This window comes from Mustela putorius, unplaced genomic scaffold, assembly GCF_011764305.1.
Source record: "Mustela putorius furo isolate JIRA1106 unplaced genomic scaffold, ASM1176430v1.1 tig00003834_pilon_pilon_pilon, whole genome shotgun sequence".
Classification (NCBI taxonomy): domain Eukaryota; kingdom Metazoa; phylum Chordata; class Mammalia; order Carnivora; family Mustelidae; genus Mustela; species Mustela putorius.
This window is the reverse complement of record NW_025421987.1, coordinates 24500125-24512441: the sequence shown is the minus strand read 5'-3', so window position 1 is coordinate 24512441 and position 12317 is coordinate 24500125. Positions and strand designations below refer to the sequence as shown.

General features: G+C 38.0%; 1 protein-coding gene across 1 annotated transcript in view; it reads left to right on the top strand.

Moving 5' to 3' along the window:
- The window catches only part of GABRR3 (gamma-aminobutyric acid type A receptor subunit rho3), a 45025-nt gene that overhangs the window by 14491 nt on the left and 18217 nt on the right, over positions 1–12317 (top strand). Inside the window, exons 4-7 of the mRNA XM_004773003.3 lie at positions 531–598; positions 2947–3170; positions 7295–7377; positions 9040–9180. Of these exons, the coding sequence (XP_004773060.1) occupies positions 531–598; positions 2947–3170; positions 7295–7377; positions 9040–9180 (516 nt within the window). The remainder of the gene's footprint in view (positions 1–530; positions 599–2946; positions 3171–7294; positions 7378–9039; positions 9181–12317) is intronic.

Here is a 12317-nt window from a genome sequence, read left to right as displayed (position 1 = left end):
CATCCCTGCTTAGCACTGTTCTATCTACCGTATCTTATCTAGCCTGCCACGCCCTGCCAAATGAAAGAAGCTGATTTTCTGGCAAGGGAGAAAAGGCTCCAACATTTTCAGAGTCATGAGCTCCAGGACTACTCCAGTCCCTGACTATAAAATATGATCCTTACAATCGAAAATACATAATTCTATACACTCTTGGACATGGTTTTGAAACATTGTTCCATTTTAAATCGCTGCTAGCTAAAACAAAAAACAAAAATTGGACTTGCTACTTCTATACTCTGAGTATACTATAAGAAGGAAAATATTGAGTTGTTTCTAAGCAAATGTGCAATGCTTATTGAAATAACATTTATTTACACATGCCTTTTTATTGTAATTGACTATATAATAATATATCAATAGATAATGGAGAAATTTATTGTTAAATTTTTTTAAATTAATTCACTTACAACATTGTTCTATCTCTGCTTCAACATTTCCAAAATAATTTTAATGATTTCTCAATATATCATTCATTCTTCTTTTTGAAGGGTCTCCAGTGCCAGTAGGTATAGATGTCCAGGTTGAAAGCATTGACAGCATTTCAGAGGTTAACATGGTAAGTTTCTCTGAGATACTGGTCTTTTCCTGAAAGGATAGAGAATAGTGTCAAAATCACTGGTGTCTTAGTAAACCAATTTAATTATGTATGTTACTAATATGTATTTTTCATAGAGTTGCAGTTACTTTGCTCTGTATTCACTTCTTTCTGCTTGAATTTAGATTTTATATGTTACTTTATGTAAATACTACAGTTAAAGATAAAATGTAAAAAAAAAAAAAAAAAAAAAGGTAGGAAATCTCTTTAAGAAACCAGACCTAGAAAATATAAATCTATGAAATTGGAAGATCAGTAATCTTTTTATATATGTAATTAATATTTTTATTTATAGTGATTCCTCCATCTAGTCATTGACTAACTGAATGAAAAATTATAGAACATATAAAAATTCCAGCAAATTCTAAACAAACAAATATTTGTTATATTTGTTTCAAACTTCAGTTAATGTTTTTATAGACCTTATCATTATTGAATTCAGTATTTATTTCAAGTTTCACTATGAAACTTCCTTCATTTTAACCACCCTACTCCTAAAGGGAATAACACCAATAGTTCTCACTCAAAATTTTCTTGTTTAGAAAGTTTTGGCTCTTCCTTGACCAAAACCACCTTCCACCAACATTTTCTTGAGTCTGTTGTACTCCAGGAACAAGTACTTTTTTCCTCTTCGCTGGCATAATCTCTAAATTATCCCTGAATGACCCTGTCTGCATCTAAAATCTCATTGTCCCCACCCCAGTGCCCCTAAAACTAGGCCTCATCCTTCTCTCCTGAATAAGATGAGCTATGGGACTCAGTATCAGCTAAAATGGCACTGGATTCTCCATGCCCAAGGTGAAAATGCTTTCTAATTATCAGTGGCCCCCAGTGTTAGCTTCTTTTTCTTCTCATTTCTCATCTTCCCACCCTGAATTCACTTTCAGTTCCTTGAAGTTTTACCCCACTCTCCTCTCAACATGGTGTTCAGCCTGATTTCTCGTGATGGTGCCCACTAGTGGTGGTGTTGATGTGTCACTGAAATGTACCAATCAATGTCTGCTATTTGACTACATAAGCTCAAATCAGATTGAGCACCTAATTCTAAATATATGCTTACTAAAGCAATCCATGCAGTAACTCACACAACTCCCTGTAGAGCAGTGTTATGGTAATGAATGAATCATTCTATTTATTTGCTCTCAACCTAATTCAAAATTACACATGTCTGATGTTCCCAGATTAACCTAGAGCAGTAATACAATGTACCTCTATTCTGAACCTTAAAAAAAAAAAAAAAAAAACTCATCATTAATTGGTGACTTATCTGTAGTTTACTGAGTTTTGTCTTTCACTTACATAATAAATGTCAAAGTTCTGTCTCATGTGCTAGTTCAAGAATAATTTGAGTATTGTTGAGAAATAAATGTTAGTAAGAAGTAAACAGTTGTGCAAGGTGAAACATATCATCATCATCCACACCCAGTGACTTGGATGTAGCTGGGGGAGTTTTTGTTCAAACAAACAAGATGTTAAATGTAGCATCTGAGAGCCAAACAAAGCTCAAAGTATTGACCAACCATTTTTTTTTCCTAATAAAATAATGCTAATATTGCTCTGCCCATCCACCATCTTTATCTCTTCACAATTGGGTTACACACTAAGAATCCAGTTCCCTGAGCCATTTTGGGTCAGAATCTCAGAATACTAGCTTCTGGGGAATGTGCTGTTTTAACAGATTCACAAGTAAGTCTTTTGCACATTAGATTTTGAGAACCACCATTTCTTGGTATTCTTTCTCTCTCTCTCAAGCTGAGGAAAATCATTGTCTCCATCTCGGGATCTCTGACAGCATGCTTTCTATGATCAACTCTAATAAATGCTGTATCCATTTTTGTGGGACTGTAGTTTATTCAACTTGGGGTCAGGGCTTCTTTAACAAAAAAAAAAAAAAAGAATTTATGTATAGAGAAATCATTATAAAGGTAAATGTTTATATACAAAGAAACAATAAGTCAAAATAAAATACTGGGCCATGTAGTTCCAAACCCTTTACTTCCAAGATCTCTTTAATGAATTTACCAGCGCTTATGAAGATATATTTCCAGTTATAACCTGGCTTCCCTTCCCCAATTCAAATTCTCTCTGGTTCCTAGAAATCCAATATTCGCCAGATTCCAGGTGAAGGGGAGGCTTTGCAATTCAAGATCACTGGCTTCATCCTAAATCTTCCTGAAAATACAATATAAGCCATTCACTTTATAGGTCATTAATACCCATGCCAATCAGTCTAGGACTAATGGTATTAATTGATCATCCTGAACCATAGTCCTACTGGCTTTGACTTGTCTCTTTTTCTCTCTGCCTAGGACTTTACAATGACTTTTTATCTCAGACATTACTGGAAAGATGAGAGGCTCTCCTTTCCTAGCACAACAAACAAAAGCATGACCTTTGATCATAGATTGATCAAAAAGATCTGGGTGCCTGACATCTTTTTTGTCCACTCTAAAAGATCCTTCATTCATGATACAACTGTGGAGAACATAATGCTGCGCGTATACCCTGATGGAAATGTCCTCTTCAGTCTCAGGTAAGGTGGGCTGTGTACCTTTGGCTTCCCTGGCTGTCTTCACTAAAGCTTAGTGGATCTCACTTCTGACTAAACTCACAATATTACTGTTTGTTTAGTCATGTTGAAGATTGGGACACAAGCAGAAAATGTAATTATTCCTTGTTCTAACTTTCACATTTTAAAGACTAGTTTTCTACTTTAGTCAGCATATCGTTGGAGAATAATAGAAAATAAGGTTGGACAGAGTGGAGCTGGATTATGGAAATCCCTAAGAGTCTGGCCCACAATTTTATAGGCGCACAAAATTGCTTTTCTTTTTTACCAACTGAACATGACCAAGCAGTCTTGGAACCTTGGGTTAATTAAATAGTTTTCTTAATTATCTCCTTCATTTTTTACAAGAAGGTATATTCATCATTCAAAATTACCACACGTTTGTTTACTCCCTTTTCATTTTTTTAATTCAAAACCTTGTTTTCCGACACTATGCTATAACAGCCCTCCATCTTTAATTCACAATATGTTCTTTTAGCCTAATGATCCTGTGCATACTGAATAGCTTATCATTGGTAATTCTAAAAATGTCTAGTAAATCCAAGTAATTCAATGTTTTTCATGTCTTAGAAATCCCAGAAAGTCTCCAGTAAGACTCTGAAGAAGAAAAAAAAAAAAAAATGGCTCCCCAATGGATTCCACATCCTAGCCCTTGGAACATGTGAAAATTTCTCTATTTGGGGGGGAAAAACAAAATCTTTGCAGATGTGATTAAGTTAAGGGTCTTGAGATAGGAAAATTATCCTGGATCAATTGGTTGGGACCCATATGCTATCAATCAATCCTAAGCCTCTTTGATCAAGAAAAGGCAATGTGACCATTGAGACAGAGATTGGAATGATAAAACCACTAGCACAGGTCTGCCAGCAGATGCCAGAAGCTGTAAAAACCAAGGAATGGATTTGTCCCTGAGAGCTTCTGGAAGAACAGAGCCTTTCTGACACCTTAATTTTAGCATAGTGATACTAATTTCAGACTTCTGTCCTCCAGAACTGCAAGAGAATAAATTTCTGTTGTCTTAAGCCACCAAGTTTGTGGTAGTTTTTTATGGTGGCAATAGAAAATTAATACAGATTCTTTTTGTTCACCAGAAACACCATGCTCACTTTAGGACAAAGATACTGTTGCCATATTGCTGTTAATGTTTTTAAAAATGCAATGAAAGGAACGTATTACTTTTGATAGAACTTTTAAGTCAGGAGTACGTTGGGAGTTGAATACGTACTGGAGTCAGGCCTCACTAGGAATCAGAAGCAGAATGACAGCTTCTGGCCATGGAATCAACTGTTAAAAACTTTTAACTTTTTAAAATTAATTATTGTGATGAAAGAATTAACTCTAGAAGATTGTCCTTACCCTGCACATTCCAAAGAATGATTTCTGGCTCAGTCTCCAAGCCCTTGAAATATCCTGCCTGATAAGAGGATCTTTGTTGACCCTGAGGCTTTGGACCATAGCAGGTAATCTATGCTAACAACGGGATTTATGGAGGAGGTTTTGAGCTACTTGGTATCAGCTTGACCTCTGGACCAGCTGGAGACCAAGGTCAGCTAGACCTATGGAACCAACTCTCAGTTAATACTTTGGACCCCAGGGCTCAGGTAATTTCCCTGGTTGGCAGTACCCCACGGTCACACATCAATGTTGGGACAGTAGCACTGCCCACGTAACTCCACTAAAACAGGACAGCTGGAAACTTTCTTTGGTCTCTACTGGACCCTGTTCTCTGTGACTTTTCCATTGTTGGTTTTTATCTATGTCTTTCTCATTGTAATAAACCATAACTGTGTTAGTGTAACAGCTTTGATGAGTTCTGTGAGTGCTCCTAGCAAATCATGGAACCGGAGGGTGGTCTTGGGGAATCCCCAAAAATAGGACTCAAAATTGTTGTCCACACAGTTATTCCATTTGGCAGCACATCCAGTCCAAGCCGGGAGCCAGGTTACCTGGTTCCAGGCTTTGTTCTGACACCATCGACTGACAAAGCTTCTCTCTTTGGCCAAACTCTGCTGGGCTCCTCTGAACTTTCTTCTCACTTAATCCCTGACTTTTGAGCTTCTGTGTTTGTCTCTCTAAGTGCATTCAGCCAGAATCTTCCATCCGCAATATCTGATCACCCTCCAAATCTGATTAGATTCCTCATCTTCCACCACCCCAGGCAATGTCTGATCACCCTGGCCTGCCATTAGCAAGAATCCTTTTAGGACCTTTTAGCCAGAACTCCCCACCCCCACCAACTACCTGTGATGTTTCCTCTGAGTAATGTTTCTGTTCATTGCCCCTGGTTATAACCCTGCTCCTTGGCTATAATTTCTACTTTTCCTTGTTGTATTTGGAGTTGACCCCACTGCTCTCACCCTTGTTAATAAACCAAATTACAGTAGTCCCCCTAAATAAAATCTCCCTTACTATTCTTGAACAAGGGTTATGAGTAGTTTTTTCTTTTCTTTTTTTTTTAAGATTTTATTTATTGACTTGACAGAGAGAGAGAGATCACAAGTAAGCAGAGAGACAGGCGAGGGTGGGGGGGGGTGGGGAGCAGGCTCCCTGCTGAGCAGAGAGCTCAATGCGGGCCTGGATCCCAGGACCCTGAAGTCATGACCTGAGCCAACGGCAGAGGCTTAACCCACTGAGCCACCCAGGCGCCCCATGAGTGGTTTTTTCTTTACCACCACTTATTTAACCACTGTGGTTGTTAACTTATTCATATCTACTATGAAGGAGGTAAACTCAAAGATTTCACAGGTCCCTTCTGTACATGTCTACTTATATGTGGGGTTTTTTTTGTAAATATAATATGGTAATGTGAATGTATTTTCTCCTATTATTTTCTTAATATTTTCTTCTTTCTAGCTTTACAATAAGAACAATATAAAATACATACACAGAATATGTGTTAACTATGTTGTCAGTAAGGCTTTAATAGTTCAGTTTTTAGGAAGTCAAAAGTTATACATGATTTTCAGCTGTGCAGAGGTTGGTTCCCCCAACCACTGCATTGTTCAAGGTTCAGGTGTACCAGGAATATACCAAAATGAGTATGTTCTGTGACACAGTGTCATCCAGATACCTCCTTGGCTTTCATTTTGCTGCATGACTATTGAAGATAAATTGGTTCAACTTCTCTGATTAGCTTGGGGGCACGGAGGTACCTGGGTGGCTCAGTTGGCTAAGTGACAGCCTTCAGCCCAGGTCATGATCCTGGAGTCTAAGGATCAAGTCCCGCATTGGCCTCCCTGCTCAGCAGGGAGTCTGCTTCTCCCTCTGACCCTACCCCATCTCACACTCTCTCCCTCAAATAAATAAATAAATAAATAAATAAAAGCTTTAAAAACAAAACAAAACATAAAAACAACTTGGGGGCACCACAGATAGGAGCAGCTGTTGCCTTCATTTTGTGCAGACTTGCTCAGGGGTCTTTTGTAAACCTCTGATCTGCTGTTGTGTATACCAGAGTCTGTACTTTGAGGTAGGATCATAGCATAGCAGCCTCTGCCTGAAGCCAGAAAAACCTAGGAGAATATAAAATTTGAAAAAACAATTCTCATCAGTATGCAAGCCTTAATGGCACCTGAATTATGCATTGTGCACATAAATCTATAACTGAAAATGCTCCAGGCTTTCTCCTTCCTCCTGGAAAAAGAATTTTCTCAAGTAAACTTGTTTTGTGAGAGAAACCTTTACCCATAGGTTTTTATTGCCACCATCCCAGCCCTTTATGACTGGAAACAAAGTTTGGATCTTCCAAAGAGCAGAAAATATTTAAATCTACTTAAAAGTCGTCTCCCTTTGAAGTATGTTTTTCTGAAGACATCAGAGCCAAATAATACAGAGGGCATGGACTAGGAGACAGGAACAATCTTTAGAGCAGGAATTCCTGCATTAACCCTGTGTTTTCGGCAAACCACACACCTCCTGGGTTCGTCTTCTTAGACGTTACTTCGATAGAGGATGGCAATGCCTGTTTCCCATTATTCTTGAAAGGCACACAAAACAAACACCCCAGTAAGGGAGCTTCAATATTGCATGTTTATTTGGCCATATGGTGACATAATCTTCACTTTTTTGTTCTCTCTCTCCTTTTATAGGGTAACTGTGTCAGCCATGTGCCTTATGGATTTCAGCAGGTTTCCTCTTGACACTCAAAGCTGTTCCCTTGAACTGGAAAGCTGTAAGTCTTACTTCCTGATGGAGTGAGTACTCACAATCTGAACATACCATCACATATCTGCATGTATGTAAGCATGTACTTACCAAGCATTTACAAATCTTGATATAAGTTAAATATATTGATTCAAAATAATTACTTTTTTTTTTTAACCAAAGATGATGCAGATTGTCTCTCAAAAGAGAACACCCAGGGAAAGGATGTTTTCATAAGTACGTATTCTGTAGTTTCCACCTGATTATAAAGGAGCAAGTTCCCTAAAAGGGTATATTCTTGCTAATGTTATTAACATAGACTGACACACCTCCCAAATTTGGAAAGCTCTGGAATTCATTTTCCCAAATAAGTCATAGTCTTCTATTAAATGTACATGGGCTCCCCAGAAAAAAAGGCAGCTATAGTCATAGACCCTCTAATCAAAGCTGCCGGGGGGCTTCTGAGCTGTCTCCTTGTCAGTCACTGGTGCTGAGCCCTCAGTGGTTTTTGGCACCACGTTTTAAAAGCTGACTGCAGATTTTCATAATGTGGCCAAAACGCTGGGAATCTCAGTGGATGCTCCTCCCCAAGTGCATGAGGAGCTTTCTGTAACACTATTTGGTTTCAGAAGAAAATTCATTTTTGCTTTTGTTTTTCTGGTGAAAAGTTCCTTTTTGTTGACACATTGAGTTTTTAAAAACTGCCCCTTGGTCTCTCTTCATCGCCTCATCCCTCCACATGACAATCTCCATTCTTTTAAGATATCTTGTCAGCTAGATGTTAAGTACCCTAAAACAAATGAAACTGAGGTTAAATGAGACTTTCTAAGGGGATTTTTTTAATCAACATATACTCTATTTTCAGGGGTCAGATCTGTGAATCATCAGTCTTATACAATTTACAGCACTTACCGTAGCACTTGCCCTCCCCAGTGTCCATCACCCAGCCACCCTCTCCCTCCACCCCCCTCCCCTCCAACAACCCTCCGTTTGTTTCCTGAGATTAGGAGTCTTTTATGGTTTGTCTCCCTCTCTGGTTTCATTGTGTTTTATTTTTCCTTCCCTTCTCCTATGATCTTTGTCTTGTTTCTCAAATTCCTCATATCGGGGAGATCACATGATAATTGTCTTTCTCTGATTGACTTACTTCGCTTAGCATAATACCCTCTAGTTCCATCCACATCATTGAAAATGGCAAGATTTGGGAGTTTTTTGATGCTACATAATAATTCATTGTGTGTGTGTGTGTGTCTGTATATATATACATATATATACACACATATGTACATATACATATATATATATAATCACATCTTCAGAAGAAAATTCTTTATGAATTCAGCTCATTTTGGAATTTCATCCAAGAGAGCTGCAAAACTAGAGGGCCCTGATGAACTGGGGTCAGGCCTCTGACTTGGAGCAGGTGGTTCTGTATGTGAGGACTCAGGGCACACAGGGAGGGGAACAGTGATTTGGAGAGTTTTAACAGGACGTGTGGGCACAAGAAAGACCACCACACTATGCCAGTGATTAGGCCCAAGTTTGGGAGACTATTCTTCTCTTTTTTTGATATGGGTATTATTAGTCTATCAGCAAACGTTTTTCGGGATCCCATAACTACACGTCACCGGACCAGGCACCTCATGATTCTGGTGATTCCAGTGACAGGAATACTATTCTCTTGTTTTAGATGCCTACAATGAAGAGGATCTAATGCTGTACTGGAAACAGGGAAACAGGTCCCTAAATACTGATGAGCATATTTCCCTTTCTCAGTTCTTCATTGAGGACTTCAGTGCATCCAGTGGATTCGCTTTCTACAGCAGCACAGGTGCCTTATATTATGTGGACAGTTCATCAGCATTTACTGAACACCCACTGTTTGCAAAGCACCACAACCTGTGAAAAAACCTGAATCCAAACGCATGTCCTGTTTGGCCAGCACCCTCTTTCCTTCTTCACAGGCAGCCTCTTCCACCTTTCCAGTACATGACTTCTCTTCCTTGTGCAGTCACCTCTGAATAAATGCCTTGCTTCCACGCCTGGCCTCCACGGTCTACTCTGAACACAGCAGACCGAGTGATCTTTGAAAACATAAAGACCACAATCCTTTCTTACTTAAAACCTTCCAGTGTGTTTCCACCACACTTACAACAAAACTCACATGTCTCAAATGGCCTACAAGGCGCATATGATCTACCTCTGACCTCACCCCTACACCCGCCCCCTCTGCTCTCTGCACACTGGCCTTCTAGCCTGTCCTCAACACACACACCTATCTCATTCTCCCCACACAGCTTCTGCTTCGGCCCTTTCCTCTCTCTGCCTGGAATGATCTTCCCGCAGTTTTCTCATGACCAGCTCCCTCCTCCCATTCAGGGTGTTGTTCAAATACCATCTCGCAGAGTGCTTTCTTAACCATTGTGTCTAAACTAGGCCTCCTTCCTCACCATTCCCTGCCTCTATTCGTCTTCACAACACTTAACACTACCTGAAATATCTCTCTCGTTGACTGCTTTCTTTCCTGAGGGCCTGACTAGAAAGAGTGCACGACATCAGTCTGCCTTGTTCACCGTTTCTTCCCCAGCACCTGGAATGGGCACGGCACGTGATAGATACCCAATAAATTCCTCCATGCTTGCTTCAGCAGCACATATACTGGGGGAGTCAGGCAGAAACACAGAAAGTCTGTTCAATATCAGGCCTATATTGTATACTCTTCACTATGACAGATATACTTGTCATTTGGCAACATGAATTCTTGGTACTTTTTGAATAATACTTGATCCCTGTTGATTAAAGTTGGAAGTAGCTTCCTCTTCCCTGGTTATTAGCATTCTGGGTCATTTAAGGAAGAATCCCTATAAAATGCCATTTCAGATTTTTGAAGCCTGGAAAATGTATGCTGCCACTGAGTTTCAGAGCCGTCCTGCCTAGAATCTTTTTACCTACTGACTTTTCTCCCTGGAGGTGCTCTATTCTGCCCTTAGACTCTGGAGAGGGTTCTCTGGGTATTATCTAAAAATCTGAATCATTAAGAGAGCAATCAAAAATGTACATCACAGGGAAGGTAAAGGTCTTTTTAGAACCAACAGCTATGTAACCATTTAGATCCAGAACAAACGCTCTGTTTCACTTATTTGTCTATAATGCTTGGGATACAGCAGGTAATGCTACTAACTGTAATAATATAAGTAACACACATATTATTTGTTTTAATCATTTGTATACCCTTGGTACATAGTGGATGCTCAATAGGTAATTGCTAAATGAATGAATGAGAGGTAAATAATTTGAAAAAAAAATTCAGAGATGTTTAAAGAAAAAGCCTTTGTAATCCTACCTTCCTGGAGATAAAATGTTATTATTTTTATAAATTTCCTTCTCCTTTTTGTTTTCTCTCTTTGTATTTCTCTATATAGATAGATACAGTTGACCCTCAAACAACACAAGTTTGAGCTGCACGGTCCACTTAAATGTGAATTTATTTTGATAAATACAGTACAGTTCTGCACATGTATTTTCTCTCCCTTATGGTTTTTTTAAACAATTTTTTCTCTAGCTTACTTTATTGTAAAAATACACTGCATAAAATGTACAAAATATGTTTTACTCAACTGTTATGTTTACTGAGGCTTCTAAGCAGCAGTAGACTGTTAGTAGTTAGGTTTGGGGGACTGTAAGTTTCTATGTAGATTTTCAACAATACCAGGGCCAGCACTCCTAAGCCCTACATTATTCAAGGGTCAACTGTCTGAGTATTTTTTATCAGTATTTTTAATGCTCTGAGTCCTAAATTTAATTAATATTTAAACAAAGGAATGTGTGTAATGAACAATGATACATACCAAGTATAATTTATAACTATTTTCATTTTGCTGTTATGATGAAATAACTTTGGCACATGATAGATTAGGACAAAGTCTTTTCAGTGTTTGAAGCTATTACAATGTCATATATATGAAGCATAGAAATTCAAGAGTATTGCTTCCTGCACAGAATATATGCTTCATATATAAAATGGCAATGTCTCTTCAGATTTTGAAACACAAGTATCCAAAATATTCACCCAACCATCGTCTTATAAAGAAAAGTTTAATTTTCATTTCCAAATTCTTATTTCACCAGTATGCCATTCCATTGGCCTCACCATCTTTTTATTTGTCCTAGTGAGACTTTTTAAGCCCTACCAGACAGGTCCAACACTAGCTGATTTTTTTCTTCTTCTAGTCATGTTTTAGAGTCCACCTAAAGCCACACAGAATACTTATATTGTAAAGCTTATATGGTAAAACTCAGGAAAATGCTTTTAAGTGTCTTAAAATCCACTAAAAATTCTTAACAGTCCAGTATGGTTACAATTTTAAGAAAAAACATTTTTATTTCTAAGAAAATCTTAAAAAAGAAAAGAATTAGGTTTAAATATACATGGTTTGTATAGCATGATAGAAAATTATCCATGATAATTTTTAAAATTTTTAAATAATGTTATAGAAGAATATATATATATAATCCTATATTTGTTATTTTAAAAGGCACTTACTTATATAGGGGAACCTGGGTAGCTCAGTCAGTTAAACATCTGCCTTTAGCTCAGGTCATGAGCCCAGGGCCCTAGGATATAGCCCTGCATCATGCTCCCTGCTCAGTGGGGAGCCTGTTTCTCCCTCTCCCTCTGTCACTCCCTCTGTTTGTGCTCTCTCACTCTCTTTCTGTCAAATAAATAAATAAAATCTTTTTTTAAAGGATTTTTATATGTGGTTTTTGAATGTCCGGAAAGATTAATAGTTGATACTTCTGAGAGTTGAGTATAGAGCGGCGATATTTTCAATTTTATTTCAACACGTCTGTATTTTTAAATTGTTACAACTTATATATTTCTAATAAGAAAGATTAAAATCTGTTTTAAGACTATAAAAATATAAGAGTAAAGCATTTTGGAAGTTGTAGTCAAATATCTTTTTTTAA